This window comes from Ursus maritimus, unplaced genomic scaffold (assembly GCF_017311325.1).
Source record: "Ursus maritimus isolate PB19 unplaced genomic scaffold, ASM1731132v1 scaffold_13, whole genome shotgun sequence".
In the NCBI taxonomy this organism is placed as follows: Eukaryota; Metazoa; Chordata; class Mammalia; order Carnivora; family Ursidae; genus Ursus; species Ursus maritimus.
In genome coordinates, this window is record NW_024423675.1 from 16,896,479 (window position 1) to 16,916,443 (window position 19,965).

The 19,965-nt window shown below is 41.5% G+C and overlaps 1 protein-coding gene across 2 annotated transcripts in view; it reads right to left on the reverse strand.

Moving 5' to 3' along the window:
* Positions 1 to 19,965, reverse strand: part of LOC103675856 (prolyl endopeptidase) — a 111,790-nt gene that overhangs the window by 58,964 nt on the left and 32,861 nt on the right. For both annotated transcript variants that reach the window (XM_040627578.1, XM_040627579.1), the window contains exon 7: positions 6,806 to 6,911. In XM_040627578.1, the coding sequence (XP_040483512.1) occupies positions 6,806 to 6,911 (106 nt within the window). The remainder of the gene's footprint in view (positions 1 to 6,805; positions 6,912 to 19,965) is intronic.

Below are 19,965 nucleotides of genomic sequence, written 5' to 3' on the forward strand. Positions count from 1 at the left end.
CACCATCTGTCTTCTCTGCCAAATGTTTCATTAATGCTGCAATAGGAGCAAAGACCACGCCAGGCCTGCGTTAAGGACGGCGACGCTGGTGCCAAAGCGAGTTACGTTACTAACAAGGATTTTAGGCACTGATAGTTCTTTTCACTTAATAACTGCTTCCTAAGGATTCTACTTAAAAACCTCTAACACAAGTGTAAATTCATTCAGAATTGGGCCAAATGGTCAGCATCTCTTTTGTTGGTATTCACCTTAAAAAATAAGAAAGTCTCTGATCTTTCACAGAAAAAAAATGAAAAAAAACAAAAAGAGAGGGAACAAAAGAAAGAAAACAGAGGGGAGAGGGAGGGAGTTGAGTGTTTTGGAACTCCGGAGCTGTCCTACCTCTGAGCCTGGGTTTGTGCTCCAGGCCGCGGCACTGCTGCACCCTGAAGTCGCACACGGCGATCTCACAGCTACTGCCCAGCAGGCGGGGAGCACGCCAGGGCAGGAGTGACAGCACGGAATGGGCCATGGCTACACGTGTGCTTCGTAACTGACCAGATAACACTTACGTAATCCTGCATTTTAGACTGAAACTTATAAATTATTTGTTGACAGTGTGAAGATGACAGAAGAAACCAAATTTAAATTTTAAAGTTGTAGTCTCATACTTTTCCAATAAAACTATTTAGAAATGTACGTTAAATATTTATGTTGAACACTAAGATAAATATGTCTAAGAGAATGTTGAAAACCATCATTTATATTTTCAGGGTATAAATTAAATTTTAATGAAATTTTTTAAAGTCCACATATTTGAAAAAAGAACAGATCTAAGGCCTGATATTTAACTGTAATGTAGAAAATATGTGAAAATTTATTCCCCATTAAGTTGATATGAGGTAACTTTATATACCGTTGACCCTTGAACAGCACAAGGGTTACGGACACCCACACCCCCGCATAGTAAAAAATCCACATATAACTTTTAACTCCCTCAAAACTTTACTACTAGCCCACTGTTGACTGGAAGCCTTACTGTTAACATAGCCAGTCAATTAACCATATTTTGTATGTTATATGTATTTATATACGGTATCCTTACAATAACATAAGCTACAGGAAAGTGAACATTAAGAAATCATAAGAGAATACATTTATAGTACAATACTGTATTTATTATCAAAAAAACCACAAAAATCCATGTATAAGTGGACCTGCACAGTTGAAATCGGGGTTGCTCAAGGGTCAACTGCATATTCAAAATAGGAAAATAAACTTAGGAAACAAAATATATATATAATTCAAAAAACTATTAATTAGGAAAAGTACAGAAAATATAACTAAGAAAATCCAGACACAAATCATTTTCTTCCAAGGTTCAGGATGATTAATTTCAACTAATCTGCAGGCACGAATCACATTAAGAATCACAGGAGTCAAGACTCAGCTGTCTTTTCTACTGCAGAACGATTAAACTGTCACGCCAGCCTGGGGTCCTAAGTGGTTTCCTCACTTTTGTTCTTAAACAAGAAATAGAAGAACAGAAGCAAAAATCTTTGGCTCATACAATACACATGACTGGAGAAACATGGTCTGTACCTATTCATCATTCTCAGAGTTTAACGAAGGGTAAAAATTTTAAAAATATTCAGGCGGCCAGAAAAGTGACGATTCAAAATGCCTACAAGAAAATTTAACCGTTACTGATGGAGGACGGCTTATAAAGCAGGGCCGTCTGAGCACCAGGAGCCATAAAGCGGCAATGACGTCATTCAAGAAAAGCTGGACCCCACCTTCTATGAGTCTATGTTAAAGAAAAAATTTATCTCACACTTGCTAAAATGGCAAAGAAGACTTTATTTAGGACTGCCGAGATAGGTGCCAAGACTATCGCAATAAGAGCGATAGATCAGGCTTAACTCCAAATACAAAAAAGACGGCTGGGGATTTATAGCCAATGACCAGGGGTAGTCACTAAGAGGACACATGGAGTAGGGGGATTCTTGCTAAACTGACCCAGGAATAGTCTTGGTGAGGGAAGGTCAAGGTCATCAGATATCATGTGGGAGATGATGGCGGGAAAGGGGATGGGGTGAGGAATTTGACCAGATACCAAGGGTGATCGGACATGGAGAGTAAGGGACTCTCTCTACACTGATGTAGTGAGATTCTTGCTACAGCTAAGCTGTGCTGGTCCAATGAGGAAGTAGGAGGCTGAGGAAGCAAGTGAAGCCTAGTCGAGGAGAGGGCTTAGGGAAGCCTGACTAAAGTCGTCAAAGACAGAGTCCTTGTTATCTGTCAGGCACTGTTCTAGGTGCTGGGCACTCCAGAGAGCAAGACAGACAAGGTCCCCGATCTCATGCAGCTCACAAAGTGTTGTTGTTTGGTTTTTGTATGGAAAGAAAAAGAAATCAGAATGGGGCAAAGGAGAACAGCCAACCATAGAAGGAAAGGTGTCAACTGAAGGCATGAGGAAGTGTGGTAATGGCTAGGACAAAAATCCCTCCTCCCCCAAAGAAAGAAGTCAGCAACTCAGAACGTCTCTGGCAGTCGGCGCAGAAGGGGGTGCGATGTTCTTTGGAGGGCACCTGCTTAGCTGTTTTCAACACCTGGGAAATTATACAGACTTCTAAGGCCCAGTAGATACGCCTAGTGCTGTTTCTACATGGTGGTGAATGAGGTGAGTCAGAGGACTTACCTGTACAGAAAGGTCAGGAAAGGAGCAGCCGACCACCCTGAACTGCAGCTCTGTGGAAAGGCTATGGCCCACAGTTTGTAACAAATGTGTTCATATTAGTCTTAAGTAAAAATTCTGCAGATGTAAATGGTGGAAAGGAGGTTCTCCAAGGAGAGATCCAGCTGACAGAGTGGCAAGAGGGTCAGCAGGTTGGAGAAGAGAAACTGAAATTTACACGACAAATGTAAATGACAAAGGACCAGTTCCACGGGGAACTCATTTAACTCTCAAGATCCTAGGAATTTTTTTCCATCCTGTGTTTATGTAGTTTTGTTTTCTCTATGTCCTGTTTTTCCTATGACATTATATAGCCATCAGCCACTTATTTGTGCTTTTTGTGATTCTCATTTCAAAATGCACAGGGGCAGAAGGTTTCCTCGGGAGACAAAGTGGACAGAAAAGTTAAAAAGTGCTACTACCTAAGTGAAATTATTTAGTTTTCCCAACGAGCAATTCAGCAATGCCCTAATAAATGAAGAATTAATTTGCATGAAAATGCTGATAATTTTCCCTGCCTTTAAGGTAAAAAAGATTAAAATCGTAGCAGAAAGGCTATAGGTTATAAAAGGGGTACAGATTTCAGCAATATAAAATGAAAGATTTCATAACATTGGATTCAGTTTTTGGTTACCGGCTATTCAAGTTTAATTAATAGTTGACTAGCACATTAAGCATTTAAGTTAAGTGTTAGTGATTCTTCCCCTCGTTTAAAAAATGTAACAAAAATGGAGCAGGTAAGGAAACAGCAAGAAAAAGATCCTTGGCATACAAACCCCTGAAATTTCAATTGTCGACCTGTAAAAATTAGACACTTTCCCAAAGAGTCTTGCACTTAGAGGCACACCTATTTATGTTTTTGTCAATGAAAAGGACGCTTTTTTGATTATGAATCTGGTTTTGCAGGAAACAAGTCAACACCAAGATCTGTGTTTAGAGTAGCTTTGATACTGAAGATAACTATTTATTCTAGGATATCTTCAATCTATTTTACTGTGGTAACCCAAACCAAAGTGTGCTCATTCCAAATATTCCTCTTTCAGTCAAGACACAAAGGAAAAAAGGAGGGAAGAATTCCTGAGAACCTACTATGTGCCAGGAACCCTGCTAAGCCCTGTTCCACACCTCTTCATTATTCCTCACAATTCCTCCTGCAGTAGGCATTCCTTCCCCATCGGTAGTCACGGAAATATTGACAGAAAACATTCCCACCCTAGGCTCACCCGTTAGTCTTGGAGCTGAGATTAAAATTCACATCTGACTTGAAAGTGTTCTGGTTGTTGTTGCAATACATCCAACTGTGATCAATAGGGATTATCTAAAAAAATTTTAATGATCACTGTCTCGGTCTGCTAGGTCTCCCCTGTTATAAACTAAACACACTTAATGTCTTCAACAGTTGAGCTCACACAAAGTACTTGTTTCTTTAAACAGTAATAATCATATCATTGACTCCTAATGAATCAGCAATCAATTAAAACAAACAAACAAACAAAAAACAAGATCTCTCTAATATTATTGTATGCAATTGACTTAAACCCAAGCGTGGTAATAGATACCCATTTCATCTTAATTACTACTGGCCAATCACTGTAACTGTCCAGAGCTTTCAGAATCCCAGGACTGCCATTCAAAGGAGTAACTACTCTGAGGTCTATGTTATCCACAGATTTAATGCTAGCTAAAGCAATAATTAAAAAAGACGGCAGGCCGAGCTAAACCCAGACATTAGCAGCTATCACTGACCAACACTCCCCAGTGCCTTCACTATGCATATCAGTATACAAATCAACAGCTTCGATTCCACCTATCCTATTATTCACTTCAAAATCTATAGGATATCACATACTTTTCTAAAGGTGCCTCAATGAATTCCAAATACTGGTCAGTTTAGTCACCTTATTAAAAAATGAAATCAGGTTAGCATGGTCAGATTTGTTTGCTGTGGTTTTCCATGAGCTCACTGGGATGGTCTTTTGACATGTCCAGAGTTAATCAATCAAATACTAATCTAGGTGTTACTATAAAGGTATTTTACACATGTGTTTAAAGGCCATAATCAGTTGACTTTAAGTAAAGGGATTATCCTAGATACTCTAGGTGGGCCTGATTCAATCAGTTGAAATGCCTTCTGGCGCAACTGAGGCTTCCCTGAGAAAGAAGAAATACCACCTATACACGGCAGCTTCCGCCTGAGCCTGAGAATTCCAGCCTGTTCTTCCTGGTCGCCTGCCCTACTGATTTCAGATTTACCTAGCCAGTCCTCAAATCACATAAGCCCATTTCTTGCAATACATCTCTCTCTCTCTCTCTCTCTCTCTCGCTCTCTTTCGTTCTCCTTCATGCTCATTCAGGGCTACAGAGTCTAGCATTTTATTTGTGATGGCCTAGTGTACCTTTGCACTACCTTTCTTTCAGAATCTCAATCTCTGGGTATCATACTCTCCTAATTCCTCAGTAATATGGCAATGATAAATTAGGGAATAAAAAGTATGTAAGGTAAAAAAAAAAAAAAAAGAGGAGAAGGACCAAGAGGTTCAGAAGAAAACAGGGTTTCCTCCAGTTCCTCCAGCCCTTTTGAAAGTTTCACGCAGAGTATTACTATTATTAAAGTGGACACAGGAGTACGAGTTCAGTAGACCAGTCTATGGAAGAAATTCTCTTATAGTTAGAGTAAATGAAACAATTTGTGTTTTTTGATTTGTTAACTTGTGTCATTTAATAACAAGTCTACCTAGTAATTTAAAGATATAACGAAGTAATAAAAAGAAAATGAAACCAGCACTGTCTGGAGGAAGAACGCCAGAACCGGAATTTTTAATAAACCGGGGAAAGGCAAAGTCCTTTCCACCATCTCAGACTCACACAGGAATACTGTCAGGGTAACAGCACAGTAACAGCTGTCACTGCTTCTTTCAGATCTCGTTCTTCAGAGGTTCAGTTCTGTGTAGACTAGGCTTGAAACTCAAGCGAACAATTCTTGGGTGCTGGTTTTGCTCCTGTCAAAGAATGTGAAAGCTGGTGTGGTTGATGCAAATTTCTTTTGCGATCAAAATGGGTGTATCTTTTTTTTTTTAACAGAAAAAAAAAACCCTACACATATCTTTATTAAATGGATATATATTTCACACCTGAATCAATCTGTTGACTTCATCCTGCTGCATCTGTGAATGGCGCTCTGCAGTATCTAAGAATGTCGGGATGCGGATCTTGCTCAGAGAAGTTTAAAAATGATGCAATGCCCGATCAATAAAAAAACAAAATTGTATATTTTCTTATCAAAATGTAACATAAATTAGGTATCAATAATGAAGTAATCTAACTAATAACTTAAAATGTACTCAAATTATATAGTTTGAAAATCTGCATCACATTCTCTAAAATACATTTATTTTATATTAACCAGATCACAGCGTAGTTTACTGTCCTTATCCGAGGGCCAGCATATCTGTGCAGTTTTGGGGTCTGGGTATTCTTCGCATAGCAAATTGTGCAGCTGGAAAGCTTTAACGCTCAATAATGCTGCTGCTATGACCTAGATGTTCAAAGAGAAGACTATTTAAAATGAGCCACCTCCACGATTTGTAGCTGGCTGGTACTATGCTTACTATCACGATGTATAAGGCTTCCAGAAAGCAAAATCAAGCTGTTATTGTCCATGTGGCTCAGCGCTAAGAAACTTGTCTTACAATTACCTGTTAACCTCGCTAATTCTCACTGGTCTCCTACCTTTTTGCCTGTGACAGTCTGCACCATTACATCTAGAATTATACTATAGATTATAATGCTTTACAGACCAACGGGCTAGCGTCTCCTTAACACTCTTCATCTGCAATATTCACAGGACATTTTCACATTCATATGCAAAATACATGGTTAACCTCAATTTATGGAGAAAATGCTAAAGCCAACAAAGAGTGTCATTCAATTTTTCTTCATTTTATGGAACAATACTGAAAGAAAAAATATGAACTGAGGGTTCATATGGTTGAATGAAAGAAGGTTTCTTGGGAAATCAATTAGAAGACCAAAATAATTGCTTCTTAATGGAGCTTTCTGGAATAATTACCTGTTTGAAAGATAACTTACCACTGATGCCATTGGATTCCTGCTGTAGGTCACAGTACCAGAGTCGGTTTACTGGATCACAGCCCTCCCTTATTGATAATAAGACATAGCGACCATCATCAGACAACTAGGAAGGAAATAAAAACAGTGCAGGGGGCTGATTAGAAAATATCTTTTGTGAAAGCACTGTTAAGTAAAAAATAAAGGTTAGCATCAAATGTCATATGGTTACCCCAAATTTATGACTGGCAAAGAAACTTAGGAAAAAAAGATGAACATCAATTTTATTTTACTCTTACATCACAGTTTAAAAAAAACATAGTGAAATATTTAAATAGAAAATATCAATAGATACAACTGAATGTCGTGACTTAATGTGATTTTTATTTAAATTTGTAGTCTAGGCTTTAACTGAGAATACATGCAATCTGTCATTTTGAATGTTAACATCCCTGACTTTGAAATTTCGTCATGGGTCACATTTTAAAATTGTTGTAAATGAGTAAGAATTAGCAAAGTGGGCATGACTCAGGGAAGTTCATCTGTGGTGCACACTGGTGACATGATACAGTTTCTAGTGAACAACTCTGTGTATCTTTAGTCACCTCTACAACGTGATGTCAAAGATCAAAAGCCTGTGCTTCCGTAGATTTCCTTGGTAGTATTACACACGAGACTGTCAGGTAGCAAAATGAATTTTAGTAAACTGATATAATAAACAATATATTATGATTTTGAGTTGTCAAAATTGATATAAGTGGTATCAAACACTATATATATGCACACACATATCCTTCTGCAATTATTTTTCATTCAACATAATTTTAAAAAATTAATTGATTTTTTTTAATGCTATGCAGTATTCTGATAGAAATATACCACAACTGATCCATTTTCCCCACGAATAAATGCTTTATTTCTATTTTCTTCTTACTCTAAGCAACACTTCACAAAAATTCTGAACACGTTCATTTGTGGTCTTATCTGTATTTCCGGATATATAACTAGAAGTAAAATTGCTCAGTGATAGGATATGCCCATATTCAACCTTTTTAGGCGTTGCCAAATTATCTTACATGTCACAGTGAATAACAGTTCCTGGTTTTCCACATCCCACTGTGATGGCTAACTTTACGTATCAACTTGGTAGACCACAGTACCTAGATATTTAGTCAAACACTATTCTGGATGTTTCTGTGAAGGTGTTTTTTGGATGAGACTGACATTTAAACTGGTGGACTCTTAAAGGGGATTACCCTCTGTAATGTGAGCATGCCTCATCCAACCAGTCCAAAGCCTTAGTAGAAAAACAGTGACCTTCCCAAGCAAGGAGGAATTCTGCCAGCAGACCAGCCTTTGGACTCAAACTGAAACTGTGGATTTCCAGCCTGCCAACCTACCCTTAAGACTTTGGACTTGCCAAGGCTTCACGATCATGTTAGTCAACTTTTTAAAAATAAATCTTTCTCTCTATACACATACACATAACCTGTTGGTTCTGCTTCTCTTGAGAAGCCTCACACACTCACCAATGACTGTTACTCTTTCATATGTTCATTCCATAAATATTTGCTAAGCAGCCATTATGTGCAAGACATTTAAAGATATATTAGTGAACAAATCAGGAAAAAAAATGTTACGTTCTAGTAGAGAAGATAAATACGGAATTAGGTAGCATATTATAAAATGATGAATGCCATGGAGAACAGGTGTAGGTAAGGGAGGCAGGATGTGGGAGGGAGGAAATGTACTTTTAAATATGGTAGTCAAGAAGGAAACGTCTTTCCATTGTCTCCTGCCTTGCATTGTTTCGAGTGAGAAGTCATTTCCTACCGTTTTCTCACTACAGGTAATGTGTATTTTCTCCTCTGGCTGCTTTTAAAATTTTTTAATTATCATCTTAGGTTTTATGCAAATTAATTAATAATGGGCTGTAGTAGCCTGCTTGAGATTTGTTGAGCATTTTGGAACTGTGGGTTTCTATTTTATCAAATTCCTAACACTTCTGGCCTTTTTCTTCCTATATATTTTTGTATCCTCTCACCCCTCCTGTAGGACTTCAAACACATAATATTACATCACTTAGCACTGTCGCACAGGTCAGTGAGGCTGTGTTCATTTTTGTTTCTGTTTTTTTTTTTTTTCTCTTTTTGGTTTATTTCCAGTTGTCCTGTTTTCAAATTCACTGATATTTTTGTAGTATCTAAATTGCTATTATGCCCATTTTCATTTTGGATGGCTTATTTTCACATCTAGAAGAATGTTTGGCTCATTTTTATATTATTTCTTTATTCATTAAATTAACATTTTCTCAAATCCTTTAAAAATTATTTTATAATGGCTTCTAAGAAGTCCCTGTCTGGTAGTTCTACTACTTGTCATTTCTGAGTCTGTTTCATTGGTTACTATTTCTACTGGTTATAAGTCACATTTTTCTGTTTCTTTACACATTTAGCAACTTTTTAGAAATTGGATTCTGCACATTTTGAATGTTGTCGGGATTTTTTACTTGTTTGCATTTGTCTTCCTTTAAGCAGTGTTGAGGCCGTTAATCTGTTAGTGGATCAGCCTGATCCATGGGTGGCTTGTGTTCAAGCTTCGCTGGGGACACCTACGGCCCCACTGGAAACACCTACGGCCCCACTGGAAACGTGTGGCCTTTCTGGGGTTGCTGGTGAATACCCTGGGTGTTCCCAAGGTCTTTCCATTTTGGTTAGAAAGTGGCAGTCTCCCAGGCTTGTTAAACCTCTGGTAGTTGTTGGCTCATAGCTCCCCGGTAGTTGTTAGACTGAATCATGAAGTCTCATCCTGTGCACCTACTACTTAATGGTCAGCAAAGACACAAAGGGAGACCAAGGCAGAATTCTGGGACTCTTCGTGGTAGTTCCCTCCTTTTGGTACTCTGCCTGCAAATTCCAGTGGCTTCAGTCTTCCTGAATTCTTTGGATACTAAGTTTGACGAGACTGTGATAATCTGTGGGCTACTCACTCCTTGTGCCAGACTCCAGAAAATATCTCCAGAAAGGCAGAAAGATGGGGCAATCACAGGACTTGCTTCTCTTACAGATGATGGTCCAGCAATGCCTGCTCACTGTATCTGCAAATGACTGGTTTATTTTGTGTAATTTTCTCACTGTTTATGGCAGGAGGACTGCTCTAGGACCAGTTACACTGCCAAGGCCAGAGGCAAATACCTGTCATCGTGTTTTTTTTCTAACTCATTTTAATTGGATAATTACATCTTTAAGAGTATATTATTGTGCATGCTTGAAATATACAGATATAAAATTAAGAATGTAATTAATATGGAATTAATTTAAAAGATGATATCCATGATTAATAAAAAATATAACAATGATATATTTCCTTCCATCTCATTACACAGTAAGGTATTTTTACTGTTTCCGTTTTCTATTCCAATACAACTTCTGTGAACCTCCTGCAGCCTTTGGAGCATGCTTCTTTTCTTTTACGTAGAGATGAAACTGTCACACATTCACGCTGACTTGCTGCACTGCTCTCATCAAGCCCACATACACTGTTTCCTTCTATCAGTGAAATGTGATGACCCCGAGCTGCACGTCATCTAGACAAGAGTGTCTGAGCATGGAATACTTCAGATTTTACTTCCCAGCAGCAGCAAGTGCTTTGACTTGTAGGAATTAGATTCCAGCCCTCCGACAATGTCCATTCACTTTCTATCTACAGGTTCATTTTGGTAGACCAAAACTTTGGTCAATCAGGTTCTTTTGCATTTATAAATTAATCATAATGACTATGCATGTCTAAAGTGCCCAGCATCTTTAAACACTTGGCAGCACACTGGATGTCGTAAGCTGGACATCTCTTTCTCAGAAAAGACTGTTTAAAAGCACAGAGATAATCTGTACTTGAGAAACAGAAGTGGGATTCCAAGTAAGTTATGGTTTTATCAAAGATTCTAGAAAGTCCTGTCTAATTTGGCTGCTCTTTCCTGGTGGCATTCTTTTCTGAGTTCAGAAGCAGTTTCCCTTAACAAACATGAACAGTATTTCGCTGTATGGGTTTTTGCCACAAACTACACATAACATCGAATGCTGCAGGTGTGTTCTCTTTCATCTTTTGCGAGGCTCTTTAATCTTTTCAAAGATCGTCAGTTTTGGAGAATCCTCATATAAATTTCTGATTTCCATTAATTCTTTTCTCCATTCTCATCCTCATTATATTTCCAACTTACCTGTCATAATGCTAAGTGAGTCTCTTGAAAATAACATTAGACTTGACTGAGTTTTTAAAATCCAACCTAAGAATCCATATTCCATTTCCATCAATTGTTATTGCTGAGGTACTGGCTTCCATGTTCTTAATTTCAAGTATTCTATTCACCTTGTTTTCCCCTTCTTTCCTCTTGGTACTGCATTAATATAAATTTCTTTATGAACACTGTCGCTTCTTTGACTGCTCTGGGAGTTATATATATCATATTTCTAAGCTTTTATATGTTTTCCTTAAGCTTTTCATATACGTAGTTAATAAACTCATGTCTAGAATTTAAGTTCCACCTTATTTTTAATTGATCCTATATGAATATCGTCAAGCAACCTTACAATCATAACTTCATCAAATGTAATGAAAAGCAGCCTCATTAATACTTCAGAGTTTTGTTCTCTCATCATTTAAATGAAGATGGAATTTTTATAGCTTAGTGTTTAAAGTCATGCTATATTGATCATAAATGATGTTAATTCAGTTGTAGTGATTCAGCCCATGGAAAAACAGGGCAGTAAAACTCACTGCAAGAACCACACCAAACCTTTGATGACAGCTGTCTCGAGCACGTCTAATGAGTTTTTCTCAGCATTTCTGGCTGGACTAAATATTGTAGCAGTTTATATTTAATCTAAAGCAGGACGTCCCGAGGTACATTGCTGTTGGGATGCCAATTCAGTCTGTCTTTTTCACTGTAGCTCCTTCATCACAACCCAGTGATGTTTCATAGCCACCAAGCAAATCTGCTAAACTGGAAACAATTCTGAATTTTCAAATGCTCAAAGTCTCAGATTTCAAAATCATTTATAAGTGTCATTGCTACCCCAAAATACATAGGTTATAAATACACCTTCTTCCACTAAAATTGTAACAATATATATTTATTAACCACAGCTTCGCATTCAGACTATTTAAAGGCAATTTTAAAAATGAATTTTGGAAACTGGGAGGAGGAAAGAAAAATACTGTTGATGAGGAGGGCACTTGCATCTCAGCAGAAAAAAAGTGACTTTTCTGGGATGCGTGGGTGGCTCAGTTGGTTAAGGATCTGCCTTTGGCTCAGGTCATGATCCCAGGGTCCTGGGATGGAGTCTCCCATGGGGCTCCTTGCTCAGCAGGGAGCCTGCTTCTCCCTCTGCCTGCAGCTCCCCCTGCTTGTGCTCTCTCTCTCTGACAAACAATAAAATATTTTTTTTGTTTTAAAATGACTTTTCTGAAATCCAGATAAAAAGAAAACAGATAAACAGGTGTGCCAAGGGCCCCATCAGGCTTTCACAAAATACTATAAATTCCTGTTCACAAAATATTATTGTTTTTTCTTTAAACAATATATTAACTAGAATAACTATGTTCTCTGGAAGCAATTAATGTGATTCAAAAGCACTGACCTGTTGCAACAAGGTGGGAATAATACCAGTCTGACCAATCATAAAAGATGTAATTCTTAAATCTGTGCTTTTCACAGCTTGCTTCTACTTCATGTCTATATTGCTTAAACAAATTTTCCTTAAGTCAAAATGATCTCATTCCATGAAAATCTACCTTTTATGTAAATATTAATTAACCAAAAAAATTCTAAGAATTACTGTAAATCAAGTATTTACATTTGCGGATATTAAATCCATTAACTGAATTCCAAACAATACCAACAGGGATGAGAGCTATCATTCTTTTTTTTTTTTTTTAAGATTTTATTTATTTATTTGAGTGAGAGAGAGAGTGAGCATGAGGGGGGACGTAAAGGGAGAGGGAGAAGCAGGCTCCCCACTGAGCAGGGAGTCTGATGCGGGGCTAGATCTCAAGACCCCAGGATCATGACCTGAGCCTAAGGCAGACACTTAACCAACCGAGGCACCCAGGAGTCCCTTAAAGCTACCATTCTTTTTTTTTTTTTTTTTTTTTAAAAGATTTTATTTATTATTTATTCGACAGAGATAGAGACAGCCAGCGAGAGAGGGAACACAAGCAGGGGGAGTGGGAGAGGAAGAAGCAGGCTCATAGCAGAGGAGCCTGATGTGGGGCTCGATCCCATAACGCTGGGATCACGCCCTGAGCCGAAGGCAGATGCTTAACCGCTGTGCCACCCAGGCGCCCCTAAAGCGACCATTCTTTGTTTACTCATAAATAACCACTCTTTACCATTTAGCCTTTCCTTATCCATAACTAGGCAAAACTCAACATGCAAAAGCCACCCCAGCCACAGCCCCCTTGCTTCTGGGGTGGGTGGGGCTGGAGACTACCATCACCACAGTGGCTGGTTTTAACAGGACACGATTTAACATATGCCATCAAACACAGATGGCCATTATTCGGGGTGTGAGAGCTAAGGCCGTTTATTCAACCAACATTTACTGAGAGTCGGCCGCCGCTGAACCGGGTTCTGAAACACAGATCAGTAGGACAGGGCCCTGAAGAGCTCATGCTCAGATGGGAAAGATGGACACACACGGGCACATGGGTGAACACTATAGAACATTAACAGCAAGACGTGCAAAGTATGAAGGGAGTGCAGAGAAGGGCAGCTAACAGGGAGAGGAGGTGGAGGTAGAGTGAGCTCTGAGAAGGCTTTGGGGGAGGGATGGCTCTTAAATGATTTTAAAAGAGAAGCAGAATTTCTCTCAAATGGTTCCTTGAATTTTGCCTTCTTACAAGTGCTACGGTGGTTCACAGAACTATGCTGACATACACTTGAGCTACGTACATTCACTCTCAAGTGTACAGCCTGCCAATGGACGGCAGTGTATGCGGTGGACACTGTGGTCGGCCGGGTGCCAGGAGCGGGCAGGGATCGGCTGAGAACCTCCAGGCCTGTCCTCAAGGCTGGAGAGAACCGCCTCCCCAAAGTCACAAATCCTTTTGGGTTCTTCTCACATGTAATGACTGATTAAGGCAAGGGTACAGAGCCCCCAGTCAGGAAAATGCTGAAGGCCAACCCATGAGAGCTCCCTGTAGGATGGCTGAGGTCTTTGTCATGACTGCATTGCAGTTCAACTCCTTCCTCTCTGCCCTCACTCCCCAGCACAGGCAGAGAGGTTTCGAAAGCACTCCCATCCAACTTCCGGGTCTGCTTTCCACGGAACCTGGCCTGTGACAGCACGCAAAGCCATCACAACACCGTGCACACGTGGTGTGTAACCTAGCACAGCCCATGACCACCACGCTTCCACGCCGTCTCCTGGGCAGGCCCAACAAACAATGCACTTCTCCTAGCTCAGAGCTAGAAACGAAACGAGAGTCAGCAGACACAGAGCCAGGTATCGACCTGATTGCTGATCAGGTCTTCCGTAAGAATGTGGCTCAAGACTGTGACTCGCTTAGGTTGAGAACTCCCAAACTGCCTCATATCTAGACACTGAGAAGCCCTGATTGAAGAAAACTCCCCCAAAAGGAGGTCAGAGGAGTGTGGCAAGAAGTGCTCCCCTCTAACCTTTGTGGTTTCTCAACTTGGCATATTTTGTGCTACGGGAGAAAACCGTTCTAAGTGTTGGCTTCTGTTTTGAAGAGGGGACCCAGTTAACTGGCTGCCACGCTCACTGACACTTACCAAAAGGGCCTAAGCTATGGGGTTATCAGACTTCATACTTCCATTAAAGAAGCCGCATTAATTCACTAAGAAACTTGTGTATACTGTGGTATTAAGCTACACTGAGATAATAATATGAGGAAATCCTTGGAGTATATGTTTTGTACTTTATTCTGTTAGGTTCACCTATGCTGCTCCAGCAAACACAAAATTCACATGAATCAGCACATTAAATTCTGTGATGACAGAATTTAAAAAGATAAAGATAAGCAGCAAGGGGAGCACACCTCAGGGGAATCTAATCCCAAATACGTTTTTATCAAATGTCTTCAGTTAATGCCTCATGTAGGTGTGACCATGATCGATTCAGACCAGTCTGGATCAAGCTGCTCCGTATTTACAAATCTCCAGATACATGAAATTTCTTTGGTACATATAATAATTTCCACTTAGAATCCGATAAGAAGTGAAGAAAGTTTTTTTTTTCATAATTTGAATCTACATGCACTTTTCCAATCGAGGAAAGTATTCCTTTTACATATTATGACAAAAGAATTGTGTATATAAAAAAAAGTATCCTAAAAAGCAGTGACACTTAAAATTGTCTGGAATAGTAACAAAAGGAATGAAAATGGATTTTAATAGCTTTGGGAGTTAATCATATTCCTCTCAGAGCAGGAAACTTTATCAACTTTATTTCATAGTCTCTTTTGGATCCCTTTCACAGTAGTAGTGAATCACGACATCATCTCTTTAATATTAAGTATGTTTCCAAAACTTAATCCAGGAAAACTTTTAAAGGTCGAACTAATCATCTACAGTGATGGCTTCTCACTTACGGGAGTCGTTATGGATTTGTGTAACAATAGGAGTGGCGTAGTACACAAGGACAGGGGGAGTCATAAGCTCGTGTGACGTGTGTTAACACGAACATCTCCAACAGGCAGTCATTCAGTCAGAGCACGCAGCGTTCCCAATACAGCGTGGCCCTACAGCAATGGGGGAAAACGGAAATCAACCCAAATCCTATGTGATGTGTTCCTTCCTCAGTATACCAGAAACAGATCTGACAGAAGATTCTAGGGGGGAAAACCCCACATTCAAAGTAAAACGAGTCACGTAGGTCTTCACATGACAGAGCCGCCATTGTTGTTTCTCTGGCAGAGCCACTGGGTTGTTTAAGAATCTGTTTGTTTTCTTTTCTCCCTCACTGACTGATCAGCAACTCCGACCCTACTACTACCAAAACCTACTCTCTCCTGTCAGGAGCTGTTTCCCGTATGCAGTAGCTTTACTCACATTCGGGCCTGTTGTGTGGCTTCCGGACTTTTCTTCCCCACCATGGGCTGGGATTTTCCCGCATGCTAATCAGCATGATGGATATTATCACGCCCTGCGGTGCTGACGAGAGAGGGGACACGGGTGATGAGCCGCGGACACGCACAGTCCGGCTGCGAACCCACCCCGGGACTGACAGGACAGCCACTCGGCCGCGCCGGCTGCTGGGAAAGTGCGGGCTCTCCGGCACAGCGCACGGAAACCAAGGCTCACCCGTAACACACGCTCCATTCCCAAAGCTCGGGGCAGGAGGACAAAGGGTCTTTAAAATGACAGACAAACGGAAACCGCGTCATGAGCCCTCAGCCCCTCAGCAATACCGTAACACGTGTATAAACAGAAGAGCTGACTACAACAAGAACATCTTCCAAAGGGCCAGAGCAGGCCGGTCTGTGCGATCCCTAGCAGTGGGGTGCAGCCGAGCCAACGGCTTCCTGGGCCCCCGGGGAACAGGGGACCAGGAAGAGCGCTGCTGAAAGACGACTGCTCCGAGCCCAGCTTTCCAGGAGTGAGGGGCAGGTGAGGCGCAATTCCCCGAGGGACACCTGGCCGTTACTGTCTGTGTTTTGTGAGGCAAAGCTGGGTGCGCACCAGGCCTCGAGGGTCTCCAAGGGCATGAACCTCAGCAGGGGCAGGGGAGGGAACGAAACTAACGCTCACTGTGTGCCCACAGAGTCGAGCATCAGGCAGTGACTTTACATGTTAACATATACGTATAATATATAAACGTCTACACAAATGTACACATACTTGAATGATTAGGGATCACAAGTGACAGATACAAATGGCTCTAGAGACACATGATAAACATTAAGATTAGGATTACCCTTGTAAAAAAGAAGCCCCTTCTCAAGACTTAGTTATGACAGAATTAGGTTCTCAATACAGAATTCAGCTAGACAGTCACAAAAAGGCCGGGCATTTTCTCCTTGATCCTTTCTAAAAGTGCCTGACACATTTTCAGAATCTTCATTCTAGAGCACCCTCTGCTGGGAAAAGTGCTTCAAAATACTTGATTTCCTTGTTTCCCACCCCCTCCCCCGCTCCCAAATGCTCTGGGATTACTTTAAAATAAAGGGAATTTTTTTTTTTTTGGATCAGTAGAATCTTCTAAAACATGACAATTTCTATTCTCCCACAATCCTGCTGTCCAGGTAAAGCCTTATAGTCTATGTTAAATAATTGACAGCACTGTCCCTCTAGATAGGTTTCAGTTACCCCAGGGCCATGAGGCAGCTTCAGGGACTGAGGGAGGAGGCCCTGGGCTGGCAGGTGAGGAGAGCAGCAGGGACCAGCACCCGCCCTTCCAGGATGGAGCGACATGGAGGTCGCTTCCCTCAGAACAAGAGACACCAGGAAGGCACCTCCCCCCGGTCATCTTGAAAGGTCCCTGCGGAGAAAAGATGGAAGAGGGGAGCTACGGAGGGAAGCCTGCTGGGAGCAGAAGCGTTGGGAGGCAACACAAATGTGAGCCAGAGAGTTTATTATCCACCGCAGAGAAGAGCACCCAGGTTCCCAGAATGGAGGGGATCTCACTACAAAGGGATGCCCTGCAGGAGCGGGCACCAAGATGCCGGTCATGACTGCAAGCACACTGTGGCAACTGCACACCGACAAAGAGCTCCAGAGGGGCGAGAATCCTGTTCCCCTCCTGCAACTCCTCCGCCCTGCACGGCCGCCGGAGAAACTAATCCACGATGAGTCACTGAGGGGAGAGAACTGGACACGCTGGCATTGCTCAGAATGGCCTCACCTGTAAAACGTCAATTCCACTGTGCCAGTCTGATCACCCTCCGGAGTTTCCTCCTGCCTCTTCATATCTCCTCCCTCCTGTTCCCCACCCCCATTCCCAAGCAACCACTGATCTGTCTTGTGTCATTATAGACTAGTCTGCATTTTTCAGAGTGTTCTATAAATAGAATCGAACACTCTGTACTCCTGTGTACTCCTTTCTTCTGGCTTCTTCCACTGAGCATAATTATTTTGAGATTCATCCCTGTTACTGAGTCTGTCAACAGCTCGTTCCTTTTTACTGCTGAGTAGTATTCTGTTGTAGGGATGTACCACAATTAGTTCATTCATGCCCTTGATAATGGATATTTGGACTGTGCTAGTTTGAGGCTATCTTCAATAAAGTCTTTGTATGGAAAAAAAACAAAAACAAAAAACAACCACCAAGCAGGGGGTTGAGTACTTCCTATTCCCCTGCCAGTCCCCCATGGGCTCACCAAATTTGAGCTGGACAGAGGAAGAAGCATGTAAATTGGAGAGACTGATATTTTGCTTTGGACTGCGGTGGATCTTTCATGACAGTTCTAATACCCAAAACGTCCAGAAAGCTATGGGTTCTGCTGGATGGAAGTTAGTCGTCCTGGGGACAGATGCTGTCACAGGCAATGACGGAAAAACTAGAGCTGCTTCCTGGTTGTACATGACGGACTGCTCAAGGCAAGAAGACCTGTCCATGCAGGAAGGCAGAGGAGGCATCTATAAGGAGACAGTGTCTAGCATACCAAGGGAAGTCCTCAGTGACCCTGGACTGCAATGGCCCAGAGGGAGGAGAATGGCAGCTCGCCGGAGAAATCCACGCACATCCACACGCTCAGCCAGCCACCCATCCCTCGGGCCCCTCTAGGCACACCCACAAAGCCCGAGCTGCTCCCACATCCAGCAGCTACTTCCTCACCCACGAAGCCTGCGTCAGGGTCGGTGAGATGTTGCGCTAAATCCTCTATCCATAGACTTTCAGAGCCAAAAAAGCCCCAGCGGAAATGAAGGAGAGAGATTTGGAGAGAAGGGGTGTGCCCAAGGCCGCACGGACACGACTAGGATAAAATCTCCGAATTTCTGTTATAGTACACCATCACTGTAACACTAGCTCTCCATTCAGACACTGTGAAAGTGTTGGAGGTATTAACAAAACTGGGTTCAAAATGATGATCCCTAAAGCAACTACTTGAAAAAATACAACAACAGTGCAGCACACGCATCAGTGCGTGGTTATGAAGCGACCAACCCCGGCACCTGGTGGGGGGTCACCTGTTGTAACAAGACCACCCAAGTAGCTGGAATACAGCTTCAAGGAAGACTACACCAGTCTGTGCTTACTAGGCCTGCTGGTTTCCTCAGAGACTACCTCTGTATAATTCACTAATAAGGCTCTGCTCCAACACAAAGTTCCCTAGGACTCACCATATATGTCCCTTTAGTTTCTTAACAACTTTACCACTTCTGGGCAGTACAGATGCATGGCTTCAGTCACTGCCATCCTTTCAACAGTCTTTGCTGCAAGACTTCTTTCCTTTTGACCAGAGAGGCCAAGTGCATGTGGTTAGGAAGACACAGGCTGTGGAGTCTAATACACTCAGCAGGCAGTTCCAGCCACGGACTTGCAAGTTAATCTCTCCGGCAGGCATTTTACTTGGTGCATGCAAGGGAATGATCACCTCCTTTTCGAGGCTTTGGTAAAGATTATATTAGATAATTTACACAGAGTGAGCATCTTTTTAATGAATGGTAAAAGGATCATATCAACTATTTAAATCTGTTTTTCTTTTCACTTTCCTAGTAGAGTTGAATATACATATGTTAAATACATATGTATCTCCACTATATTTTTATTGTATTGTATTTTTCTTTTTTGAGGGAGAGCGAGCAAGCGAGTGGGGGTGGGAGGAGCAGAGGGAGAGGGAGAGAGAGAATCTCAAGCAAGCTCCACACCCAGCAAGGAGCCTAACGCGGGGCTTGATCTCACGACCCTGAGATCATGACCTGAGCCAAAATCAAGAATCGGATGCTTAACTGACTAAGCCACTCAGGCGCCCCTCACTGTATTTTTAAAAACTGGTTGCTGACAATAATGCTACAGAAACACTGCAAGTGCCCGTCGACAGATGAATGAGTAAACCGCGGGGTGTACCCACGATGGAAGGACACGCTGACACATGCTACAGCAGGACGGACCCGAGGACTTTACGCTACGTCAACAGCCGGTCACAAAAGGACAAGTACTCTACGATGACACCTGTACGAGGCACCCAGAATAGTCCAACACAGCGAGACAGAAAGTAGA